The following is a 27,154-nucleotide window of genomic DNA, read 5'->3' as shown; positions in this document are numbered from 1 at the left end:
GCCACAGTTAAACATTTGGCTTTTTGGAGTCTGCCTTCCAGGAACGGTCTTCAATAACCACTTAAAATTTGCTGCTGTGCTAAATATTCTTGCCAGTACATTTATTTTCTGCTGGCTAGCTGATAGTTGCAGGAAGCAAACTTTAAATTTTTTTATTCTTAAGTGGAACAATATTTATGGCTTTTTTTTTTTTTTTTTTAATAATATTTACCGAGCTCTAACTTTCCTCAAGAGAAAGCCAAAGAATGAGTTAAAATATGTAAATCCAGTTCTGGGATATACAAAATATTCAAGTTGAGGGAAGTAAAAAGCTAATCGACAGTCTGCAGGCTATGCCAGAAAAATAGAAATATACAATAAAGAAATACACCATATACTGAAGTCGTGCTTTTCTTCCCTTGGCTACAGACTTTACCACAATAAAGCACTAAGTCTCTGCAATTATTTTTATACATTTTACTGGACATATTTCTATCATTCCATCAGGTTTGATGTTCACAGGATATACTTGGGTTTGATGTTTGTGTGGTTAGCTGAGAAATACATGATTTAAAGTGACATCATGTACTCCATGGTGGTTAGATAAGTGTGAGGTGGCACGTTTCTTAAAATAATCAGGCTTAATAACACCTTTATAAGGAGCTTTTTCCCTCCATGCTGCCTTCGAGGGATTGGGCGGGACTTGTGTACCAAGTGATTTGCACACAGCATCCCATTTCACCCCTCCCAACTGGCCGTTCCCATGCTGCTTTTTCATTCCTGTACATTTTGGTGATAAAGAGAAATCTACAAAAGAAAATAAGGCAGAAAATTCTCTGTTGGACAAATTACGTACCTCTAGTCAGATTTAAGGGCGGGAATTTCATCGTCAGGCAGACGCGCGCTTGGTGCTGGAGCTGCGCACGCTTGCTCCGACGCCTGCAAGCAGAAGCACGCACGTGCCAAGCGGCCGCGCTGGGCAGCACCCTCTCACGGCTGCGCACCGGCGCGGCCTCCATGGGTACGCGCCTTCACTGCTCCTGCCGCTCTGGCTATGAATTCAGGCACAAACGGGCCTTGAGCATCTAACTGAACCTCACTTAGTAAAAGCTTTGACCTGAAAGATTAAAAGTTAACCTAACCTCACCACATGGCGAGCTCTGAGGTGAACGAGTGGACAGCACCCGGCCGTTTTGCACGAGAACTCGGTCCCGCAGAGGATGCTGAATTTGTGCCCGTTTGTCTCGCGCTGGCAGCTGTTCCCAAGGGCAAAGTAATGCTTCTCTGAAACAGAAACGGCGTTTGTGCTACATTTTCTTCTGCTATATTAAATTATTCCCTGGATGATTTTCTTCCTTCGCCCACACCTCTTTTACCCCCACTAACACTTTGTCTAACTCTTGGAGGATTTTAAATGTAAATATTTCTGCTCCTGGAAGGAATTGACATAACGCCCAACTGCTTTGACAAGGAGAAATGCGTGAAGCTGTCGCAGCTCCTTGGTGACAGTTTAGGAGGACTCAGCACTGCATTCGCAGGGCCAAGAAGGGGAACATTTTGACCTCCTCTCTAAGCGTGCTCTGCCATTCACCAAACAACTCCAGTTTAAGAGTTAGCTTTAAGTTTCAAGGCTTTTAGACGCCAGTCTGAAATAACGGTCTGAAACACATTTTCTCCGGTAGCGTTCAACAGGTTTGCAGCAGTCACATTTTCACAGGTTTTCGCAGTTTTTGGCAGTACGATGGCTGTACAATAACGCTCTGGGGGCCCCTGTGGCTGAGAACGAGCGTGTCTCTCCTGGAGGAGATGCCCTCAGTTAGTACAACCCAGCATCATTCTATTAACTTCTGTGAACTCCTGCTGATCGACTCCGTATGACAACCTGGTCCCACTAAATGCTTAGCCAGTTTCTATAACCATGTTTTCTCCCCAGTTTGAGCAAGAACAAACAAGACCGTTGGACTGAAAAACAGATCACCACAGCATCACAACAGTTTCATGTATTGAAATCAATGGAAATCAGGACTTTAACGCTGACATAAATCTAGGGGAAAAGTTTTGTATGAATCACAACACAACCATTACATAGAAAGTGAAACAGAAATCGGAGAGTAGAATAAAAAATTCAATACTGTTCTAGCTTTTTAATTAGTTGGAGTGCATAATTAATGGCATTACACTGCAAGGCCGTCTTTCTTGACAAAGAAAAATCGATCCAGTTCTGAGGGCCTTTGAGTAATACTCCTATAAGAAAAATTACCATTTGTCTGCCATATGCAAAAAATCAAGAAAATTTATTTTTAGGTTGAGACAGGAGAAAACCCACAAAAAAAAAAAAGCTCTCTTCCAAATCTGAAATTCCACAACTTGTTGAGGGTAGAGTTGTCATCCCTAATAACAAGTGGGAACTAGTAAGATTTCATCAGTGTAGCTGAATAATTACAAACATCGCTCAGGAAAACCAAATTCCCTGGTGTGTCTGGTGCTTTCTCCAAATTTATTCTTTTGATGGTTATTCAAGCTGTATTTGATATCAATTACCACAGCAGACAGAAACAAGGACTGAAAAATACAGATGGCAGTGCTCCTGAAATTATCGCTATTGAAATTATTTAAACCATCTTTAGGCTAATAAAAAGTCTATTGTAAAGATTGTTGCCAAAGAGCAGCATGATTCACACACAGTCTAATATGGACCACTCCGTTTCTTAAGTGCCACAGGTACTTTTTCCCCTTGTAACGTTATTAATTAGAAATCTCCTTGAGCATTCAGTTCATACATCCTCTACCTTATAGCCACAGAGAGACTATGAAAGGAAAGTGTCCACTGTGCATGGGTGCATTGTAAAAATGTTAGATCTACAGAGGCTTTTCGTACCAACCTATAACGCATGGGGCAACCACCTCTCTGACGCATGGAGAAAAGGCACTCTGATCCAGTCCTGAGGTAGCTCAGAGCAGAGTCTCCAAACTTTTGGTAATATCACCAGTTATTACCTCCTTACACTGAACAACAAGATTTAGTCATACTATACAGGATGAATTTATTTCACAGCTCCTTGGTTAGCATGAATGCAAAATGATGAAGTTAATGACTTACATTGGACTACAAGCCAGTGACTAAACATTTTCCACTAGATGATATACTGTGCATCTAGGGATCGCTTCCACCCTCAGTCCTCACACGATCTGTCAAAGTACATTTCGTCAGCCTAACCCCGTTCAGTTCTTCCTACGGTGCACCATATATAATATAAATACAAGGAGTGGTTTAATTCTAGGATGGAAGCATTATATCTTCCTTCCACCAAAGTACTCAGGCTTAGTTAAAGCCCTGCGTTATCTGGCACAGCACTCCAGCTCTTGCCTGTTTTTCAGCAATATGGAGTTTAATATTAAACATTAAGCATACATATAAATATATAAATAGCACGCTGTAAGATGACTAAATTAGGATAGATATATAGGTACAGATATGGCAAGCCAAAAAAAAAAATTTACCAGTTGACCAGATTAGACTTGCTCTAACTAAACCTGAGAATTTACTTTAACCAATATTGGAAATACTTATCTATTTCTTTCTCTGAAATCAACCAATAGCTTTTTTACTAAAAATATCTGTGCCACTGAGACTTTACTTTATACACTTAACTCCATAAGGATTTCCAAACTGATCTTTATATAAAGCATATTCTATAGCCCCCTGCCTTAGTTATATGCATGAAACATCTCCAGGCTCAACCCTAGAAGAACAAATAAAAGCAAAACATCAAAATCCAATAATCTGAGGAAAATAATTCTCAAAGAAAAAAGTGCTTAGAAAATGAAAAACCTGGGAAAAAGACAGACATTTAAAAGGAGAATGTAAGGAATTATTTTTTAAAAAAGAACAGGTTAATATTCTGAATTAGAACTTTAAACTTATGCAACTTTCATTTCCTGTAAATGAATTAAATTTCTATTTCATTTTATTTGTTCATGGAATTTGTTTATGATTTTCACAGCTTCTACCTCTCCTTGTTTAGCACTATCTAACACCCAACCTCAGCAAAGCACTCAGCAACGCGCTTGATTCAGATCACATGAGTAATCCCTGTAAAACACGTTGCTGCATTCTTTGCTCTCTCTCCTAAACTCTGATGCTCTGGTTGTCGTACTGAAAGCGTTATCGTATAAGCCCTGCCTTCTTCTAGAGCGCACTTTCCCCTTCAAAGCATATGGTAGTCATTAAACGATAGCTCGAACAGATCAAGATACTGAAATTTATTGCGAGTCACTGCAGAGGAGGAAGGTATGCAGAGCTAGCTGCAGGGTGAGTCACCGAAATGCAGCTCCTCTTGGCTGGCCCTGTCCCGATAGGAATCTTCTTGCTGACCCAGCTCGTGTTAGCCTCTTAAATTGGTAAGGACTCTACTTCTTTTAAAAAAAAAAAAAGGGAAAATCCCTCCTTAGCAGCTGCACATTTCCTGCTAGAAACACAGCTCCAAGTTTCTATTACTAGCTGTTAATATCATTATCTCCCAGCTCTGTTGCAAAGCAGAGGGAGTCGAGTTGAAATGCCTAGTGTAACAACCGGTAGGGAGGGAAACGAGCAAAACCAGAAATTTGCCATCCACAGATTTCTCTAAAGTATGACTCCTCTGCCATTTCTGAGCTAAAATTAACACTGCTTTCTAAGCCAAACTTTTTATTTATATTGTGTGAACTAAATACAAGCATTGTTCTAGACGGGCGATGTTACTGTAACAGAGCCTACCCTTAGCCACACTGCTGCCTTGTAATAAGTACGGTCACAGCCACAACGCGGTGCCAGGTGACTTCGGTTCTGCTTTAGAAGAAATGCCCCTGAGGGAAGGCAAAGGCAGATCTCGCTCGCCGCTGCTGAGCGGGTGCCTTATTTTGCCATTGCAGGTTAAATGCAATGACTCAGAAGCGCAATAAAAAGGGTAGACTTCCTCCCCAAATCTGCGCAATTATTTCTGTACTAATGCCGCTAATCACCAGCGGCAGAGCAATAATCTTTGCCTCTATTAGATTGTATAACTGGTACCTCTCCCTCAACCTTCCCCACTTTTCTAGTATCGTCGTGAGGACTCCACTCGATGTGGATCATGTTCTAGTTTTCCCATTCAGTGGTCCAAGGCAATATTCACAGCATTTTCCTGCAGAAATTGTGAATATTTAAAGGGAAAAAAAATAACCAACTTGCATTAAGTGGACTTGTAGAGTTTTGCAGTTCCTCTTCTTACTAACTATAAATTCATTCCCCATTTGGAAACTGCCCACTACTTCTTTATCACCAGAATAGCAAAGTTGTCTTCAACTTTTCAACCCTCATTATCACAAACTAAGCTTTTTCAGTTCCACAAACGATACCGAACTCCCTTGCATTGGTAATTTCTGATGCGTGTAACGTGCCAATATGCAACTTACAAAAATTCCTAGTCAGATCCCTCTTAACTGCAAGCCAACACAGAGGAGCTTCATGTTCAAAAGCCTTAAATGTTCTATGATTTAGAAGTACATCCATATGAACAAATTTCCTGTTACCATCCATACTCTTCTAGATCTTGTGCTCTTTTGGACACCCCCCCACCCCAAAAAAAAATGATTCAAAGGATTAAAAAAAAAAACCACAAACAAAACACCCACCTATGGCCTTTCCACAACAATGTTCTAACCCAGAGTATGTGCAGAGGACCTTATTCTTTTCAAAATATGTTCCATCTTCACAACAGCTAGCCTTTCATTACCTTATCATTTTCAGTACTTTTTTTACATATGTTTCCAAGGCAGCAGAATATAAATCAGGAAGACAAAAATAGATTTAGCATATTTACCATTTTCTGGACCATCATTTGTTTATATGCATCTAAATAGCGGTCATTCGTGCCATATAAATCATTCCTGAAAGCTTAAGGGGTTTCAGAGAGACACGGGCAGACACGCCAGAAGTCTAGGAACTTGCATACAAGCATGTGATAATGTCTCGGACTGGCGAGCGAGAAACGTAAACCCACAATCTAATAGGCAAAAGAGCATGAGCGAAGAGTTCAGCCTACACACAATTAATGAAAGTAGCCCATCTCCCTCAATACTTAGTGCTAATGTTTTGAAGTCACGACCAGCGCAAAAAACTAGCAACTGTTACAGCAAAGTACCTCAAGGAGAATGTACAACAGGTTATTCAGATCCTGTACTACTGAAAGCAATAAAAAAATAATTAGATTAAATACATAATAGACTTGCAGATGGTACTTCAGCTGAAATAACTAGTAAGAAATTTTCTAGTGAACTTTCTACTTTATGTTTACTTAATATATGTGCTGACAGAACTTTGCATTTTCAGAAATTATTTGTACGGAGGGCCTCTGCTGTATTCCTCAAATATAGGCCCATTTAACTGCTAGGACTCGTCCTGTGCAACAAGTGGTACCATGGCAATTCTGCCTCTCCCAGACGCGCATACGATGATAGAGACGGAAAACTGGCTGAAGAGCAATTCTCAGCACTTAGGTACATGGTCTACTCTGATTTAATTCCCACCATATGTGAGAATATAATTAAACAATAATATGATGATAAGGAGCTTAGGAAAATCTAAATCTTAAAAGACTGCCAGTGTGCATAAGACTTTCAGTATGAACTCGGACAATGTACAATGTGACGCAGCTGAAATGTGAAGGATCAAACTGTAACAAACCAAGGAAAACAGAGGAGAACATCTTCCTTAAACTTTCCTCCACCACAGTAACTTATCTGGAACCTAATCACGTTGATCTGGAAGACAAACTGAGCTGAACCTGCCTAGAGTTAAGCCAACAGGTCCAGAGGATCTGGGAAGTCCTTTCTCTTTTTGCTTTTACGTGGATTATTCAAGATGTAACTAATGGAGAGAGAGCAATGCACTAGCGTTAGATTTCTACTCACTAAAACACACTGGCTGCCAGTACAACCAACAGACAATCTGAAACAAATCTTCATTTTTAGTCTTTGGACTTGATTCTGTTTTCTGTTCAAATTGTTATGAATAATGAAGAATGGAGTTGTATCGGTCTGAAAGCAACATTCTATCACCATTAGAGTGAGGATTGAAAGCTTGGCCCCACGGGAGTCTGCAGTTCTACCATGGATTGTAATTAAATCAGAATTTTACCCTTTATATTTAAAATATCTCTTTACATACTCTCTCCAAGCGTCTGACTCCAGTGAATTTGAAATTCTCAATCAGCAAAACTATTTCTGACCTTTTTAAAAAAGAAAAATAATAATAATTTGGGCATTTTGAATATAAATCCAGCTCTTTGTGATTTCAAATGCTACAGTTTACTTCTGCCACTTCAGAACAACTTTACCACATTGAGAGAGACTTGACAGGGTCCATGCGCCCAGTGGGGATTAGGGACTGGTGGTATATTATTCTTTCTTTTCTGTTTATAAGTTTAAACAACAAAGTTATTAACATCTGAATGTTGGCTACTTCACCTCTGCAGTGCCTTTTTTTCATAACATTTAAATATGTATATATCTGTACTAACATTGTGCAAAGAAATACAACGTTTTTAGCAGAAACCCTGACAGTTCATTAAATGTAGCACAACTAGCTGGAACTCCTGCAATAAGCCATCACCACATGCAAAGATGTTTTGAGGATGTAGTCGCTGATGAGGAACTTAAACAAGAGGAACTAAATTGAATTTAAAAACTGCATTCGCAGCTGGGACAGAACTCTACATCACTGGACCAGATTTGATCACGTCAAATAAACCTCATCATTTTCCTCTTCTCCTCCTTTGACAAATGTTCAATCAAAGGCAGAGTGTGAAGTAGCACAAGATGCCACAGTTCTGTAAAATAGGATAACTGTGGAATTCAGTTCTGGGTTTATAAGTCAGCAAGATTTTTCAAAGTTTATTGCTTGGTATTGACTGACCTCCAACTGCTGATGCACTGTCACTTGCAAGCAGATATTTGAAAGAGAGAAAGCAGATGGGTTTTGCTGTAGATTGATAACACTTGGTTCCAGTCACCAGTGGTTATTTTCTTCAGGCAAGAGGTAATTTTATAGATACTAAGTGGAAGCTGGCATATAAAATTACCCACATACCCAAAGAATAAGTGTCAGCAACTAAACTTAAAATTGAAAGCAAACTTCACTTCTACACTTCCAAAAACATTCAACCACTTCATGATGCCCTCAGTCCTGTTCCAATATCCACCTCAAAGGCAAAGGACTCATTTACAAAGAAATATTGAGGACTTGTTTCACAACAAATGAGCGATAACACATGGAAAGTATTGTGCCTCCAAAGGCTTAAGTCTGTTCTGACGTGGAAATGAAACCTTCTATGAATTACAGCTTATTACAATGCAATCCTGATGCCTACAACAGGCAATCTTCAACGTGCTTAATGAAAATCTATATTTTTTGTTACTGCGCCTTTCTAGGCTTTTAGAATGGATTCCTATGAGAAAATAAGTCCTGGGATGTTTCTGTTAATAACATTAACGATACAGAACTATTGCAAGAGATGCTGTATATCATCATAATGACTATTGGTATTTTCAGGTTGCCCAGGAGCAAGAAAATTAGCTGCAACTATGTTCATTTCTCATTTGAACTCAATGGATTTTCTGTATTCTTTACAGCAAGGATTTAACTTGCATAACAAAGTGCCACACTTCGCATTGATTTTTAAATTACAAGCTTTATTATTATTTTTTCGTCTTGCTTAATTGTGGTACACTTTGTAAGAGTCACAGTTTTAATTGTATTTTATTTAAATTTTTCTGGCAAAGTCCATCCAGCGAAAAATTATACCTTTGTTCTGCAGATGTGGGCAAAAGTCATTGTTTTTCGCTGATCAATATATAAATTAGTCAGCACTTAACTTGCCATAAAAATAAATTGGCTCCACATTGATTTGTCTCTCTCATGGTAGCACTAATATTTGTGTACAAATGGGAATTGGTTCTTCTCTCATTTTATTTTCCTATCAGTAATGATGTTAAACAAACCTGGGGATATGGCACACTGCTGGTCAGGCAAAAGACAGCAGAGAGAAGGATGATGGTCGAGTACCTTTTAGAGGCAAAAGTCCCATCATTAAAAGCTCAACGAAAATGTTCCTTAACCTTATCTCTGTCTCCCCAAACTGCAAGAGGACTACCGGCACTTTTTTATAATGGGAGCACAGTTAAGAGAAGAGGTCTATCTTCTCCCTGCACTTCACCATCTCCAAAGGAGCACCCCAAGAGAGCACTTCCCAGACGCGCAGGCTGCGCTTACAATAATGAATTGTAAGCTGGCACTCTCATGTGAATCCTGGTTCTGGAGATTTAGGAAAGTCACATAATAGAATATGAGATGGGATTAACAAGAAAAGCTGATAAAGCTTCATTGACGAAGCGCTCTAGTGAGGAGCTTAGAGGAAGCAGGTCACTGTGGAGTTCTGATGGGAAGCACTCATTGCAGAAAGTAAAAGAGCAGAAGCAGAGAAATGATCGAGAGAGGAATTGGTCAAAAAATGAGGAGAGAAGCAGCTGTTTGAATGATTCAGTGTAATAAAATGGTAGGAAAGATTAACACTTCATGGTGAGGCAGACAACACCAAGCACTACATTTGTTAAAACGAACCACGTGGAGCAAAGGAATGAGATGGAACAATGCTAACTTGGTCCTAACATGGTAGTACCTTAGTAAAGCACATTTTTTTCCCCAGAATCAAACAAATCTATAAAATGGCATTTGCATTAAATATATTTGGGGGAAAACCAGCTACATTAAGAATTCCCAATTTGCATCTAATCTTCATGTGAGGCCCTCTCACAGACGGTGTAACACTCAGGAGTTTGTACTTCTCCAAAACCACAGCTGCACATGTTCCCCTCCTGAAAAAGGGAAAGGGAAAAGGAAAACAAAGCCAAGGAGAAAAACTACAGAAGCCTTGAAGTGGTTGAAACTAGTGGACAAAAAGTTTTCTTCTAGCCATAAGGCAATTTTCTCTATTGTGCCAGTCAACAGTAAGGGATCAACAGGGCAGTGAGCACGGTCCGTCATGGGTGCTCTGGACCATCATCCAGGGTATGAATGCTCCTCTTTTGTCTCATTACCTTAGTCAGTCCTTTACCTTCTCTGCACCAAATATGCCTGGATTTAGACCAGGCTGGTATTTCTATGTGCTGAGAGATGGTCAGCTGCCTTGTCAGGAAAGACAAGAGTTTATAGCTACTTTGTCCCCAAGACAGTGTCAAAAAGTGACTTCAGTGCGGTCAAAGATCAAGGCCTATACTACACAGCTGTATGGATTTCACAAAATATCGATGCAGTTTTACACCATTTCTCCCTCTGTTGCCTCTTCTGACACTTGCCAGAGCATGTTGTGTATGCATTTCAGCCTTGACATTCATCTCTTCTAAATTTCTACCCTGTGCTGTAATTTCTTGGATCATGTAAGTGAAATGTTAGTTCTTCTCTAGTTGCTCCTGCTATGAAAAACATCTTGCCAGAAACAGAAATTTTTGAGGATAATCATTTTACAAAATGTACTGTTGCTTCATTACAAAACATCTCGACAGGTCGAGATTAAGCTTTCTTCAGCTGCAAGCTGCCATCAGTCTTCACATCATCCCATACACACTGAGGGTGTTAGCTGATTTCTGTTACCTTTTTTGCTGGAGACAGTAGTTCACCCAAGTTGCTGAAGAGCAGAGCATCATCATTTTTAAAATCAGACAGAAAACGTCTGTCTTTCACCGACATGTTCCTGAATAACAATTGACTATTGTAACTTAGTGTATCAACTTTTGTCTCTTAGAGGACTTTGTTTAGACAAAATTTTGCTGATAAAGAGAAATGTTTATATGGGAATAAATACTGCAACCTATTGTAAAGAAAGAATTCAAAAAACGCATCTTGAAGGTTAACTTGACATCTTTACTGTTATGAAGAACAATGTCTGTCTGAAGACATTGTGTGTCCAACATCTGAAGTTTTGTCAACCTTCCTGACCAGGATGTTGGGAATGTAATCTAAAGCTTTTTCAAAGAAATGCTAGACATTTTGCAAAGTTTAACACCTTACTACAAGCCCATATGCAAATTCTTTATGTCCATTCAATACTAAAGCCCAAATGACATGCCTCAGGGTAGTTCCACTAAGGAGCATGGATCTAGTTTAACTGTATCTTTACTGTTTTAGTCTTTGGACTTGTTCTTAAAATTACCAATACATGCGCCAAGCTATAACAGTGAGTTTGATGTGAGTAGCTCTCCAGTAGGAACACAGCCTATTCTTTTGGTTCAAGTTCATCAAGGGCTCCCATAAGTACCATGCAGTCACATTTTCAGCCATAATAAACATTGGCTAGAGATGAGCACCCGTTACCACTGCTGATCCTCTTACTATTTCCCTTATTCTCACTCCGATCCTCCTTGATGGGCTGGAAGTCTTCCAGTCTCCAGAACAACAGAGCCTACCACACACTACAGCCTGACCCAATCAGCAGGTATTTCAAGAGAGCTGGTAAATTTAAAGGAAAATGTGTGTTCACACTGAATATGCTGCAATTACAGACAATACTAGCTGTCAACGAACATAATTTTCTCACATTACAGCCTTTGTCTGATAGTTTTTCAGGTGAGCTATAGAAAGAAAACAGTATGTATACATAGAACAAGCTCTATTCACTTTGTGCAGGTGTATGTTGACTAGCAAGATTATTGTGACAAACTTTGAATCAACGGTATAAAATATTATTGAGATTTAAAATCCTACTATTAATAAAACAGCTTAACAGACTGACAACAATAGATCTGAGTCTACAGTGTCACAAAGTACTACTGGTTCTCTCTCATCTTCCTCTTGTGCCCTGAGCAGTGGGAAGGAAGGGACAGTCATTAAAGAGATCCACGAATGTAATTCTTCAATATGTAAAAAGTCTCAAGCAAAGAGGCCCTCAATGACCCCCAGATAGCACAGGAAAAGCTATCGTATCTACGGAGAAGGAAAATAAGAATTGCTTTTCACCCCTAGCTATGTCATTGTGTTATAAAAGTGGACGCTGTGGATAGAAAGAGCGGATAAGCATTCCTCAGAATGGTAGTAAGAATAAAACACTTCATCACTTTATGTTCTTATGCAAAGAAGTTAATTTTAAATTCTTGACAAAGTCTTCTTGCAAAACAATCTTTCTAAAGCTGTTAATATTCTCATAAGATAAAAGAAAGAGTAACAGAAAAAGTGTTTTCAGGGATTGTGCAACAAAATAAACTGTTAGAAATAGTGAAAAATAAAACAAAAATAACACTATAAGAAGTAGAACGTACATGTCTATCCCATCCACAGGGAGTCTTTACTTCTTAAGAAGAATTAAACAAGTAATATTTTTATCCTGTGAAAAAAATGGGATGACTTATTCATCCCTATTCATGAGAATTTCTATTTTAAGTCAGAAAACCATTTTCCACTAATGGAAGCTTGACCAGAAAATTTTCTGCCTGCTCTGTTGGCAGAAACAATGTCGACCAGCAATATTGGTCCCATGAGAATCCAGCTGCAAGCCTGAACATCAAGGCCTAATGGCTGTAATTACTGATGTCCTCCTCTTATGCCCTTTCTGATGGAGGCGAGTCTGCAGTCCAGGCTCCCTAGTCCTTGTACCCATGAACTTAACAGGTACGTATCAACCATGAGGTGACTTCTCAGCTCCCGTGCTCCCCAGCACCAGTTTAGCCTCCAGCCTGTCCCACAGGCTGGGCACCCATCTCTTCTGCGCACTCAGTGCCCACTGCCCCATGGTGCTCCCTAGACGAGGAAGCCTTAACATGTGACTTATAAATATTCCCTGCATTCTCACCCAATTGATTAGACATCAGCATCAGTTTGTATTGCCTCATGTTTCAAAAAGAAAGAGGAATTTGATCATCTCACAAGCTCCTAAAAGCTACATAAAAGATGCAGACAGTTTCAGAGAAACCCAGAGAATCCTTGCCTAAGAGAAGATTTAGCTAACAGTCAGTTCGGCTGTGGAATGATAATGCTCTGTCAAGTTTTGATTCAAGAGGTGATATTCAGTTCACAGACATTCTCTTTGTAACTATTTCCTAAAATAGACATGGTTTATTTTACTCTCTTTTGTTTTCTGTTGCTCAATGATTGGCATTTTTCCTATACACACTAGAAGAAAAAGAATTAAAGTTTTATTAAGCTGTGCCAAGCATCACTACAATCAGCACAAGAAACCATATTCTCCTTTCATTCCTCTCATTTTTCTACTTGTGCAATCCAGTAGACTCCATTGGAGTAGCTATAACTAAATCAGATCAACTGAAAAAAAAGTCAGACTCAAACTTAAATTTTAATAGAGAAAAACTATTTGTTTGGACTTGTTATTTTTTACTTTGTTTTTCTTATTACGCTTTCCTCTCTGTTAAAATGAGAACATTATGTGGAACAAACAGGCAACTGTAAGAATGAGATTGGTATCCACTTCAAATGTTTCTCCCATTATTATAAGCAAGCAAGCAAGCAGTATTTTAATGGATGAAACAGGTTTCTAAGCCAGATTTTATGCTCTTGGTTTAATCATTATATTCAATCATAACCTTACATAAATAGCTTGACTGTTACTCTTTATTTTAAAGTACATACTTTAACACAGTGATCTTGCAGCCAGAATTTCTTTAACATTTTAAATTCTACTTTTATTTCATGAGCGATCATACTCAGCTGAATGACAGAGTGGAGTAATATGTAGTATGACAGAAAGGACCTGTGCTGCTATCATATGAAAGGTTTCAGAGACATGCAGTCATTTCCCAATCTGCTTAAGTAAATTCACTTAAATTTACTTGTGTAAATTTGCTTAAGTAATTTACTTAAGTAAATTCACAAGTAAATTGTCTAAATTTATACCATTTAAAATTATTTAATTGAATTCATTGGAGCTTTTTAAAGTCTACAGCAGTGCGAAAGAGAACAGATTTGGCCCATTCTTGCCTTACTTATGCATAACTGGGAGGTATGATCTATCCATCCTTTCCTCAATATTAAACATATCCGCTAATTAAAAGCCAGAATAGAAATTATATTCCCAAAGCCATAGGTGTCAGAGGCAAGCAGTCTTCCTATCGAATTCAAGGTATATACCACTTCAGCAGAGCTGCACACATTCTACTCACAACTCCTTACCACGCATCTTCCCCACAGACAAATATTCCGTGTATTTCTATCTACACTAGATCTTTGTTTCTAAAGACTACTCACAGAATTTGGAATCCATGTATAAGATACCCAGAGGCATTTGGGTTGGTTCTGTTGCTCACCGATTAATAGCTTTTTTTAGCAAATTCACACCAGCAGAATAAAAACACAAGAAAGGCAGAGCAGATAAATAGATGTATTCCCATTGCCCAGATCTCAAACTATTGCTTTATTAATTCTCTTTACAAAACTTTACGCCTAGTTCTCCTTTTAAACACCTCGTCTGACTCTAGATTATATTATTCCACTGGGCAAACAATATAAATGAAATATGGCAAACAAAAATTTAAATAAAATATTTTGTGATGTCAAAACAGGTTTTCTGTTTCAACATATTTGACTATTTCAGAATGTTTTAGTATTTGAAAGTTTTCAGCATTTGGATTTTTTACATCTGATTTGGAATTTTAACAGGAATTTTAGAAACCAGGCTAGCAGATATACACAGTGCTTCACCATCAGATAACACTGAAATTAAGTTCCGGAACAAGCATAGAAAATCTCTCACACGGCTGCATTTAGTTTGATTTGAAAAAACACTGGAGAAATGGATATTTAGTCCAGCATGGGACCAGTTTCTAATTCAAGTCCACAAATTGTTCAGGGGTAAATAACACAATGAAATTATTAATTTTCTAACCGTACTTGTGGAGCAAAACTTCATTGCATCTCCTAAACTTCTCACAGTAATAGGATGGTACCAGTTACCAAGATGTAAAAGCCAGCTGCAATTATCACTGGAGGGAGTAAGCGAGCGGGTGAGAAGTTGCCCACCATTCAGAGGGGAGGGGTGCGCCTTCTGTGCTTTATCCGTGTCCTCCAAGGGTCGTATGCCCAAGAGCAAAATCTAGCACATTTATTGTCCCAGTACAGTTTACTGAACAGACTTTAAGATCATGCTCACGACACGTTTAGAAATATTGCCCCCCCTCATAATTAAAATTCTCAGAACTTCAAATACAAATGTATTGACGTATTTATGGACTGATTTCAGACAGCACTGAGCTCCTTTTTCAATGCTGTTAACACAGGGGGATAAGGTTCCCCATTTCCCACAGGGATTTTAAAAAATAAAATAAAATAAAATAAAATAAAATAAAATAAAATAAAATAAAATAAAATAAAATAAAATAAAATAAAATAAAATAAAATAAAATAAAATAAAATAAAATAAAATAAAATAAAATAAAATAAAATAAAAATAAAATAAAAATAAAATAAAATACCAAACACACACACACAAACCCCCACCAAACACCAAAACCAAGTCACACCTGAAGAGGTATTACCAGGATTAGTAAGACCTGAACATTCCCCCACATGGAAGCAACTGTAGAAATATTAGGGTAGATAATAGCCGGCAGCCTAATGAATGCATTGCCAATTAGCAACAAGGGCTCTGGCAGAGAAAACAGCCACTACCCTGATGCACGAAATAAAGCACACACTGCTCTAGGTAGAGTCTGAAACTCCCAATCAAGCTGTATCTGTTATATACGGGATACCTTAGACAGACATGTCCATATCACATTCTCATGGATTCTGCTGCCTAAACCAGGGAAAGAGACAGATGATAAATCTAAAATTTCTATCTGTGTACTAAGATCCCAGTGATCTTCACAGTGAAAGTCAACAGGCACAAAGAAAAAAACCCACAGGTTTGTTTAACAGCCCGCTAGTAGATCATCATACTAAAGCATGAGGAGGTACCAGAAGAAAGCAAAGTACATTTTATATATGATCTACACAAAATACAGAGTCTTCACTTTGCAAATGCCCGCCTCCAAGAGGCCACTAGGGACATTCAGGAGAGTCTTTAGTTTGAAAAACTGTCAGCAAAACAACACTCTTCATTTCTATGCCTTAGGGGTTTTTTCATAAATTTGTTTTCTGTAGCCTACTCCGTTCTTTATCAGAAGCCCAACAGGAAGAAGATAAACTGGCTTGAAAAGAGCCGTTGAAAGAAAAATATGATAAAATATTCGGAAGAACATCTAAGAGATGTTTTCTAGAAAACATTGAAGAATTGAAATCTTTCTTTTCCATTTCCATTCAACATTAAGTAGGTCGTAGATGCTGCATGCCTCATTGCAGCACCTCAGAGTTTGAACTCAACTATTCTCCATTCCACTGACATGACAAAGAGAGGTGTCTTTTTCTCCAAGAGCAAACAAAACCAGCTATTTTCCCAGTTTCTTCCTGGAATGTGTCAATTCGGTGAAATTGAAGTGTCTTACAGAAACGGATCAGTTTTATTCAAACTTGTCTCCAAGTTTTCTCAGATTCTCATATCTCTTGTCTCTTGTTTCTCGTATTCAGAATGCTCTGCTCTGTAGAAAGAGCAGTTCACACTAGAACAGGGATTTGAACCTGCTCCACTCCTGTCCCAGGAGACGCTCAGCCCATCATACTCGTCTTTGCCCTTGGAGGAGTTCCTTCTCTACATTTATTCATGAGAGCATTCAAAACACCTCAGTTATCTCAGTGTGGATTAAGGCCAAAACCAAAAACCCTAAGTGAATTCTTGTTTTTGACAGCTCTAATGAGGAAGCAGTAATTCATACCACCCCACTGTAGATTGCACACACACCTCCATAGAACCATACATACAGAAGGGCCTAAAGCTATACTTGTCACTTCACCTTCTTTTTCAACATGTGCACCAATCAGCCTTTTGCAGTGACGGAAACAGAAGTCATTGAAGCATAATGGTTGGAAAAACATAATATTGTAGTCATAAATGCCATCTGAACTGCTACTAAAAATGCCCACAAAAATTACAAGAGAAACGGGAAGAAGTCATCACAGACACCAAAGTTTTGAACAGCCCTGACGACAGCCTAAACCGGTAGTTTCCATTTCACTTACCAGTTTGTGGGTGAGCTGGATGGTAATAAGAGGAGATCCTGACAGATTGTGAGACAACTTGGGTAGAGGTTCCACTTTGATAGAGATAAGATAACTGGTTGCTGAGATCATATAACCTTTGTAGGCAGCAGCTTCAGCAATCCTTGGAAAAAACAAATATATTAAGGAAGTAGAACAACAACATTTTCTTAGTTCATCCACAACAACAGGAACAGAGGACCTCCTTTTTCCATTCAGGTCAATGAATTTCTATAGGGGAGAAAGATCTGGCCCCAAAAGATCCTACAAGGCTAGAAGCAACAGCTACAAGATATAGGGAGCAGCTTTAGACATTAGGAGACTTGATATCGTAAGTATTCCTTCATTCTGCTCCTCTTCTGCAAAGGTTTACAAGCCTTGCTGAAAGTGCTTTAGATAATTAGAATCCTACAAAGTAAGGGATCTAAAAATAACCTAAGCAAAGCAATCGAAGTGAGGAGAAAACTTGCGGGGGTTTCAGGCTGTCTAACTAAATATACATATTAGCGTGTAAGACACATGTGCTTATATTATATATAATGCATATAAACATATACATAGGAATATATTTAGAAGTAATTTATAGCTTTACTTTGAAAAATTGATTATGTCCAGTTAGGTTTGTCAGAGTAACTCAGGTCACAATGCAAACAGCTGAACCTGACTAAACATCTGATTAGTCCAGGTAATACTTTTTTTCTAGGCTGAAGTAATTTTGCAATACATAAGAACTCTTTTATTTCTGCTTTCAGCTAAAACTTATGACTTTGGCATTTTCACACATTTAGGAGTAACTAAGATCCATTTGGCTGTCAGGTAAAATCTTTTACAGTATCAGTAACAAACTGTGCCGGAGTAAAGTGGTCTCTGTCATCCACCTCCTCGGTATGTGAATGAACGGTATTTACTAGGAGAAATATGAGCCACGGCAAATGAACCAGCAGTGTGAGTTTCCAAACATAGCACACCACTGGAAAGAGCCAGTTTACAAAGCACATTAAAAACCATCTTATTCACATCTGCCACCTGTTTGCAATGGTTTCTTGTTTTTCTTTCAGAAAGAAAAAAAAGTCACCAGACATTAAAATAGCCTCATTCAGTTCCTCAGCAAGGTCAAAGCAAGCAGAGCTCATTTAGCACAACCCCAAGCACCAGTCCTTAGTTCTGACCACAAAAACCATCAGTCTCAGAGAGTGCTTCTGCTCCTAGTAACCAGCGTGGGAACTGGATTGGTTAATCTCAGGGCAGAATTTGCTACCCTGATATGAAAAGTTTAGAGAAGGGCTCGTAATGTTAAGACTACTATCTGACATTTTGCGATTTCTCCTACAGAGAGTAACAGGATGGACGTTTTTTCCACACCCATTATCTGCTGGTTTAGCTTTAGAGAGCTAGATGATTCTTGAAGCGTGAAAAAACTTCAGCACAAGCAAGAAACAGTGTTTCTGTCTTTCATGCTTGCATACGCAAGCCGTTCTTCGCCATGGCCCTGGATGATAGACGGCAGCGAGTCTGTCATCCCATTACCTTCAGCGGGATTACTACAGATTTACACAAAACTGTATATGAGCAGGAGCAGAACTGGGCTCAAAACCTTTTTTTGTTTTGATTTTTTTTTTTGTAAAGAATCAAAGCTGACTCCTCTTCGAAACTGTTATTTATGTAGGCTGAAAATAGAAGTCATCTGTCTGTACAGCACAAAAGCTCCAAGAGCTTTGGTTTTAGCTTTCCACCACAAAAGAAAAAAAAAGATTGCCCTTAAGAAGAAAATGGACAGGCTTCAAATTACAGGTGTTCAAGTAGCCCAGTGCTAGAAGGAACATAAAAGAAAGCCTTTAAAACAAACTACTCTGGGAAAACGTTGTTATTCTAGTGAAATGTAAGCAAAAAAGTTATAATAGTACAGCACAAAAAAGAAAACCAAGCAAGAGAGAACTGCATGCTTATTTTTAAAACAATTTTTGAATACCTGGGGTTTGATTCCACAGAGGAAAAATTGCTAAGCTAGCATTCCCTGTGTTACTAGTTTTTTAGATGCTGTTTTGGACAGATCTGCATCTAGAATTTTGTAGACGTGAGTCTGTAGTGCATTACTTCCTGCAAACAGTTCAAGTAGCTTGGATTAGTTATAGAAATCCAGGAGACGGTTCTTCTCCAGGGTCTTTGTGTTTCTCTAACATTGCAGCAGGGCCAGATCCTTCCTTCTCAAAAAGGAGTGATAAAAATACATACAACCCAGTGGAAGAGGAATGGGTCTCCAGGTTGTCCTATTCCGCAAAATTCAGAGAATGTACACAAAGACGACATAACTCTTTCATTTTGCTGTATCAGAGCCCCAGGAGCCGTAGCCTCTATGACCATGCATTAGAACACAGTGTTTTGCAGCAGCGTCTTTAATCATATTGTGTTTGCTAAACTTTGACCTAAGTCAAGACCGTATTAATTCTCCTCTTCTCTTTGAGAAGTTGAGATTATAGCTTATTATTTTAACAAGTTGCACTGATCCTCCCGTTTGAAAAACATAAGCTGGCATAAATTATTGCCTCTATTTCTGCATGTCAGTAAGAAATATTGCACATTAATGACATGGTTCCTTCACAGCCACCTGCTAAGCGCCCTTTTTTTGAGAGAGCAGGGTAAACAACAGTACAACTTGCTACTTGATTTAAAAATGCTATTTAGTAATAGCTGTGCGATTATCTCAGTGTGATCAACCTGGTCATAAGCCAGGATTCTTTACCCTGAAGTTCACAAGTAAGTTCCCGTGATCACGACCTTCCCTGTAGCTGTACGTAAAGAAAGGGAGGCAATCCCTGACATGGCAGCTGAGATGCTGCGTCTTTCCTTCTGCTGCCATAAACACCACACCGAAAAGTCACAGATTGGAAAGGACTGAGAGAAAGTGTAAACTAATCTATGTACCCCAGTGTAGATCCAATAAGAACTTAAAGTCATACTAGTTTAAAAGGAAAGTGTAATGATTTACATGAAAGGCCTGACAAAATTCCCTGGGGACCTGTATTGGTGAGAGGTATACAGCTCTGCATTTACTTTATCTTATCTGCTAATGATTTGTTTTATATGCTGCATCCATGAAAAGGTCTTTTAAGCATTGCCTGGTCTCCTGTTGTAAAATTACCTTACCGGTTTCTAGGATTAGGATTCAGATTTTATCTGAAGAGGGATGTTATGTTTTCTTACTTGTTTCATTTTAGTGCAAGCTTTATCTTTATATGTGTCAGGAGAAAAGATGTAATTTCCTTTTATAAAAGAGATTAAAATTATGAAATTCTAATACCAGATATGATGGATGGAAGGAGAAGACAAAGAAAGACAAACATGTCACTACGGGAATCTATTTTACTACGACATAAAGTAAAACATCTAATGTAATCTTTAATCTCTCTCTAGTTAATGACTACATGTCCTCAATATTGCAGAGTCAGGATTATGGCTCGAAATTTATTTACAGTTGATAATGACACGACGGTTGTAAAGGTGTATCACTAAGGTAACAAATAAGCTGTTAGAGCATGAGAGGGCTGAGATACTTACTTGGTATCCACAGGGTTGACATTATGAAAGAAATAGTGCATGTTATGGTAAAGCAGGCCAACGATGGTAATCCAAGCTGTGAAAAGGGAACAGGGGTTATTCCTCAGAGCAACAGTTGTAAGCAAGAGACACTTCTCTCCTAGACCTGAAACTCCGTGTTAATTAAGAGCCTTGACATCTGTAGACTTTCATACCTTTGCTTTAGCAGATTTCTGATTATTCTTTTGAGTAAGTGAAAAAGTATGAACATCTTGCAGTATGGCACAGGAGACAGATACCAAAAGTAAAATAGAAGGATGCCTGCCCTGGGCAACCGTACTTCCAAAATAAGTTGTTAAAGTAATCAGTTGTCGATTATAAATCCCCCCCAGAGCACTAGAAAGGGTGGCATGGCATACCAGAGTCACCATCTCAATGGTAGCTACAGTAATCTCAAAGCTACTTCACCACCACCTACATTAACTGGCAGTTTATGAAACCCAAACATGGGCAACCGGTTTCCACTTTGGTTGTCTGTTTGCTGCCTGCACTCCAAGTATTTATGGGTTCTCCAGCATCTGAGTGAAGGCACAGATGCGTATTTTCTAAGTGTCAGCCACACAGATGTCTTTCACTATCCCTTTTGCTGGTTCCAAGTATTTATAGTGTCAACTGTTTAAGGTGGAATAATAATGTTTTAGGGTAGCTCATTTGGACAGTGTAGAAGTGCAGCTTGAAGCCTGAAATTACTCAGAACTGAGCTTTAGCTGGAAAAAGACTTAAACATTTAATGGGCTGGATCATTTCAGGATACCAAGCATGACAATGTTCTGAAGAAAAAAAAATGTGCATGGTGAGAGACTTTATAAGTGGGAAAGCAAAAAAAGTCCTCTCACATGCTATTTTTGGCATTACAAGTTGGTTTGCAATTATAGTTATTCAAGTCTCAGAGCATTTGCAGTGAAGTCTCCAGCCAGAGCCCCCTGCCAGTGCAAAGAAACAACGCTGTCACCACAAATCAGGTAGGCAGTTCAGTAATTATTCGAGTATTTCTCACTGCAGGTTATCTGCAGCTACCTTGCACTTTATGAAGAGGGACCGACCTTCCTTCAACAGAGGTGACTGCAGAAAGGTCTCTGGGTGTGTAAATTCCGTGAGTTGCAATGTAGGGCACATAGGTCAGATTTGCAAAGATTTGAGGATGCAGGCAGATGTCTTTGTAAATAGGTTCCTTCAATCCCTGATTAAAGCATAGATCATTAACTTCAAACATTGTTATTTTAGAGTCTTGACTAAAGCTTCAGATTTTTGCCATACCTTCCTTTTGCCATTATTAAAATGTTAGCCTAGGTATGGATTTCTGAGTTCTGTCTTTTTGCCTTGACTGTAGTTTACATCTTCATTCTGTTTCTGTAGCTGCTGTTGCTTAAACCTGTCATTTTATAGTTTAATTTTATACAACATTTTAAGAGCAATTTTGCATGAACGGGTAAGTAATACCTGATCTGACATCCTGGGATTTCTTAAAAATAACCAGTTGAGATGATTAAAAATAATTTATGAGATTATGGCTTCTCTGATGTAAAAAGATATCAAAATTAAATGGCTTCAGTCTCTGTGGCCCAGCTGTATTATTCAAGATTAATTCAAGTATTATGAAAATTCTACCACATTAATCATTCGTTAGTATGACAGGACAACTGCTGCGTCTTTAGAGCCAGTATGATCAACACTGATCAAATCAGTTACTTGGAAAAACAAAGCAAACCAAAACCTGTTTGCAAGGAAAATCATTTTTGGATACCCTGTTTACATGACTCTGCTCCTCCCTTTAAATTTTTTCTTACCTTTTTCATGAAAAGCTTCACTGGGAATGGAAATATAACTCTGTCCTCGAGATGGAAATCGATAGTGGGACAAATTCAGAGTCTGAGGATGCATTTTGACCAAGGTGTAATCTGGGGGTAACCCAAACAAAAATATGACAAAATCAATAGCCTCTACCACCTACTTGACTATTTAACTAGACTTCCCTAATAGCTAGTGCAAGTCTTGAATTTAAAACCCCAGACGTTTGCAGAAAATATAGCACATTCCCCAAGTATAAAATTGCCTTTTCTATCTGACTCCTTTATGACGGAGAAGGTGGTACACGCACTGTTAATGTACCATGGATCACTTCACCCACGCTCAAATACCGAGCTTACCAGGGCAAGCAAAACAGATTGATAATACACTCTTCCACTGACATTTGAAGGCATTATTTCAGACCTCCACCGCTCCATTTGAGAATGCCAGTGTCCAAGAGAGTAGGTGCAGTGATTAATGGTACTGGTGACTGCTCAGGTTCTTTGCCCCCTCACCCAGGCCTCGACAAGGCAGAGCAGAATGCCAGAACAGATAAGTTACCTTTGCTACCTGTAGCATCCAAAGACACAGATGAAATAAGGGTGCTAGGATGTTAAAACAGCAGTAAAATAAAATTCTCCTAAAAGGTCAAAACTATTCTTATTATTTGCAATCTCTTGCAAAAACCTTGCAAAATTAAGGTTTTGTAGCATCCGGACATCTGCAACTTCGAAGTGCTGCGTAAGAGCTCTAGGCCCTTTAAGTACCTGTCAGTATAGTATAGTATTGCTACATTCGTTTCATAGAATTCATATTCGAAACCCCTCCCCAAATAACCTCAAGGAAGTTCAAGCACTGTCTGAGCCGATTACCTCTGGACTAACCGCAGAGTCATCTTTCTACAACTGAAACACTGTTTTGTATTCAAAAGAGAAAATTATCTGTTTTGATTTCCTCCTTCGTGTTGGCAAAGGAGGGGCTGCAAGCACAGAGCGTTTAGGACACCCAGACAGTCCAGAGAGGACATTTCTGCTCAATCCTACCTGCCACAGGCGACGTGCCCTCAAGAGTTAAAGGTAGCGGGTTTTCGTCCAGATTGCGCGTCATGTGAGCCATCACACTGTCAATAGTTTGAATTAAATTTCCAAATACGTGAGTGGTCTGGGGAAAGAAGAAAGAGAAGGCTCTATAACAAAAGAAATTGCAGTTCATAGCACAAAATACCAAGGTGCCATGTTAAATTCCTGTGTGACTCATCATTCAACCATCCAAAGTCAAACGTGACTTTCTCCACAACCTTTTCCACATATAGTGGATAAAATGTTACACAAATTGATGCCACCGAGAGCCTGACCTTAAAAAATACTATGTTTTATAGAATGTCTCCAAATGACACTCTGCTCCCACCAGCATTTGACAGTCAATTATACTCAGGATTCAGCAGAATGAGGCCAGGAACCGAGCAGATTATTTTCACAATATATAAAGACTGGTATCAGATCTTTATTGGAACATAAGCTGAGACACTACAGTTTGGCCTTTCTTTCATCTTTATTGAAACGGTCCCCAGTATAAACCTACTTTCAAAGTGTCTGTACGTCCCTGGAAAACAACCCTCCAGGTTGAAACTTCATCCATAAAATCTCAGAGTGAATGCACGTTTCAATGAAAAAGAAATCTGTTTTCTTTGAAATCTATTTATATCAGAGGTGATCAAGGACTTTAGGCTAAGAACTTAAATCAATTAGACATCTTTTTGTCTTAAAAGCATTTCAGGCTTCAGTGAGACCTTAATTTACTTTAGCCTCTCCTTCTCTCAGTTTAAAAGCTCTCTGTTCTGAATTCTGTGCTCCCTTAGCATTCAGATAAAAGTCCCAGGGAATTCCTGGGGTCCTCTTGCAAGTATTTCTCTGTGCTCTAAAAGGTAGACTAGAAGAGAAAGAACATTGATACAAGTTACTTTTCCCTGTGTTAGGTTTAATCTCTCTCAGAACTGCCGTTCACTAAACGGGTAAGCACTGCAGCATATTCCACATGCATTGAAAAACCTCAATCTACAAAACAAATATAAACTTTTAAATATCAAAGTTCAGTGCTAAAAAAGGAGTGATTAAACACTTTAGTGACAATATCTGTTATTTTATAAATATATTTTGGTTTCATTCATCCTGAAATACGTGGAAATAGTACCAGATAAAGTTCCCTTATTTTAACCCTCAGAAACACATTATAAAAGAAAATGACGTAATGGTTTTGTCTGTGGATCTTTACTGCAAATACAAAAGTGACATATGAGAAAATAAAGAAGTCATGCTGCCAAAAAGTCCTAGCAAGAAGAAGAATCGAGGCAAGCAGTTGCATTACTATCCATGTGAAGTTATGCAACCCAAGTAAGCTACAAATCTAAGCCCGTTTGTCTTACCTCTGGTACATCAATCCAGTTGGGCAACAACAGAAAGTCTTCAATAGCTTTTAAAAATGCCTAAAAGATAAATAAAACTATATTATTTGATTATTCATTAATCAGCTACATCTCCTGGTAAGGATCCAAGGCAGATCTCTGCTAGGATTTTCTTAGGTTCATTTTAAGATGACAAGCCCATTTTCATTCAAGTCACGGAGCCACGTCTACCTGCCAGCACTCTCATCATGTTCTGTATGGTGACATTTTAAAGTAATAGTTTATTTATTAAAAGGAACACCGCTATGAAACTCCCAGTGCAATCATTAGACTACAGCTGAGGGGACAACACTGGAACTAAGACTAAAGTGAACTTACTCTCCCATTTTATCTAAACTCACATGACATCAATGCCTTTTTTAGTCTTAGATGACTATAAATATCTGGGTCCCATCACTTGTACAATTTATTGTCTGCTTAACTTTTGCACTTCAAGGTTGTTTCTGAGGTCAAGATCTGTCACGGTGGGCACCGTTCAAGTGCTCAGCATAATACAGTGCCTGTTCTAAGGAGTTTTGCTGATGAAGACAAATAGAAGGAGGAGAAAAGGGAGCATAGAAAATTATAAAGAAAATTAAAAGAAAAAAAAACCCACATCTCCTGCTTAAGCTTCTCTGTTCAAATGTCTTAAAAGCATCGGTTTTACAAACCATAATACATAGGGCAGTACCGGAGGTTTGCTATATGAGCTTACTTTGGGGCAGCACAAACCTTGCAGCCCCTCTCAACCATTCGGTGTGGAATTCTACCTGGCATGCACAGGAGTTATCCTAAACCCAGGACGCAGCCCAAATTGCCCAGAGCATTCAGTGGGTCTCTCTTTTCAGGTCACAGCATCACTCCCGAACTACTCCAAAAAGGATGTGTTAGACCTCCGGAAAGGGAGGGAAGGCAGGAGTGCGGGAGCTACTGAGCAGGGCAGCATTGGAACAGAAAACACAAGTCAGATTTCTCAGAAGCAACGCATTATAAGTGTGTGTCAGGAATCCGAAAGTTTATTGCGTATCACTTAAATCAAATTTTCTTGTGCTGTGAGGCATATGACAATCAGGACAGAGATAACTTTAAAGCAAATAGCATGCATGCTCAGTGCCTATCTTTCAGGGAATTAGCTGCAGACAATACCAAGCCTACCCATCAATCAGACAAATGGCAGAGTCTGGATGTATGATCAGGACTCTCTTGTGTTTACTTCCCAAAATAGCTTTGGTAAAGATAATCACGTCCCACATTTCTGTCTGCAAATCGCTTTCATGGCACACAAAGCAGCATCAGATAGCATGAATCAGCAACCAAATGGCGACTGAAAGGATGTGGGGAACAGGTACGGTATCTGACAGGATGATGTTCCATTTTCAATTTAGAGCCCACACAAAATTTGCAGCAAAACAAAGGAAACAACCTATTAGAGCTTTTTAGAAGGGTTTTTGCTACATATTAAACTGTGATCCATGAAATCCAAGCTTTACAGTTTGCAAATGCTAAGCTTTTAACACGAACTATCAATTGCTGCCCATGTAGTTTTCAGAAGCATTTATTTATATTGTTTGTCTGAGTAAATAATCCTTGTCACCCTGGTATTACCCACAGGCTTAAAGGAACAATCACTAGGGAGGCCAGAGCCGATTACTGTAATAATAGCTTTCTAGCCTGCTGAAATCAGGGAATTAGATGCCCATCGTTTTACAGAAGGCTAACTTTATGTTAGCAGAACATGACCCTTTGTCCTCAGCTCAGACTGCAAAAAACACCTTCCCTCCCCCCCCCCCTTTGTGGATTAGCTTAAACAAAAATAAATTACTCAGTTAAGCTTTGGACCTGCTCTTTCCGCGAACCAGTTTCAGCGGAGATTTGTGGTACGTCTACACAGGAGTCCTGGCTGTGATTGGAACCCAGCGCAGGACAGAGCTATTAACTCGCAGGAGCTAAGGCACCTCCATCACAAACAGGCCCTCTCCCACGGCTTTCCACCTCCAACGCAGAGCCGGCGGAGCAGGCTGTGCGCCTCTGCCATCGCAGAGTCCAGCAAGGAGAACGCGTGACTTCGCCAGAGAGGCCGGAGGAGGGGCGCAGCTTGCCCTCGGCTTACTGCAGGAGCGATCAATGCTAACAAGACGTCGGGCAGACAGCAGTAGCTGATAACTCTTTAACTTAAACCTCTAGCGCAGGTGTGAATCTCAAAG

General features: G+C 39.1%; 1 protein-coding gene across 2 annotated transcripts in view; it reads right to left on the bottom strand.

Annotated features, from left to right (window-relative positions):
- ADGRD1 (adhesion G protein-coupled receptor D1) overlaps positions 1-27,154 on the bottom strand; it is a 158,739-nt gene that overhangs the window by 109,346 nt on the left and 22,239 nt on the right. For both annotated transcript variants that reach the window (XM_075516143.1, XM_075516144.1), the window contains 5 exons: positions 24,933-24,992; positions 23,554-23,671; positions 22,510-22,620; positions 20,684-20,759; positions 17,111-17,252 (listed from right to left, as the gene is read on the bottom strand). In XM_075516143.1, coding sequence (XP_075372258.1) covers positions 17,111-17,252; positions 20,684-20,759; positions 22,510-22,620; positions 23,554-23,671; positions 24,933-24,992 — 507 coding nt within the window. The remainder of the gene's footprint in view (positions 1-17,110; positions 17,253-20,683; positions 20,760-22,509; positions 22,621-23,553; positions 23,672-24,932; positions 24,993-27,154) is intronic.

This window comes from Mycteria americana, chromosome 13 (assembly GCF_035582795.1).
Source record: "Mycteria americana isolate JAX WOST 10 ecotype Jacksonville Zoo and Gardens chromosome 13, USCA_MyAme_1.0, whole genome shotgun sequence".
Classification (NCBI taxonomy): domain Eukaryota; kingdom Metazoa; phylum Chordata; class Aves; order Ciconiiformes; family Ciconiidae; genus Mycteria; species Mycteria americana.
This window is presented reverse-complemented; position numbering and strand designations above follow the sequence as displayed.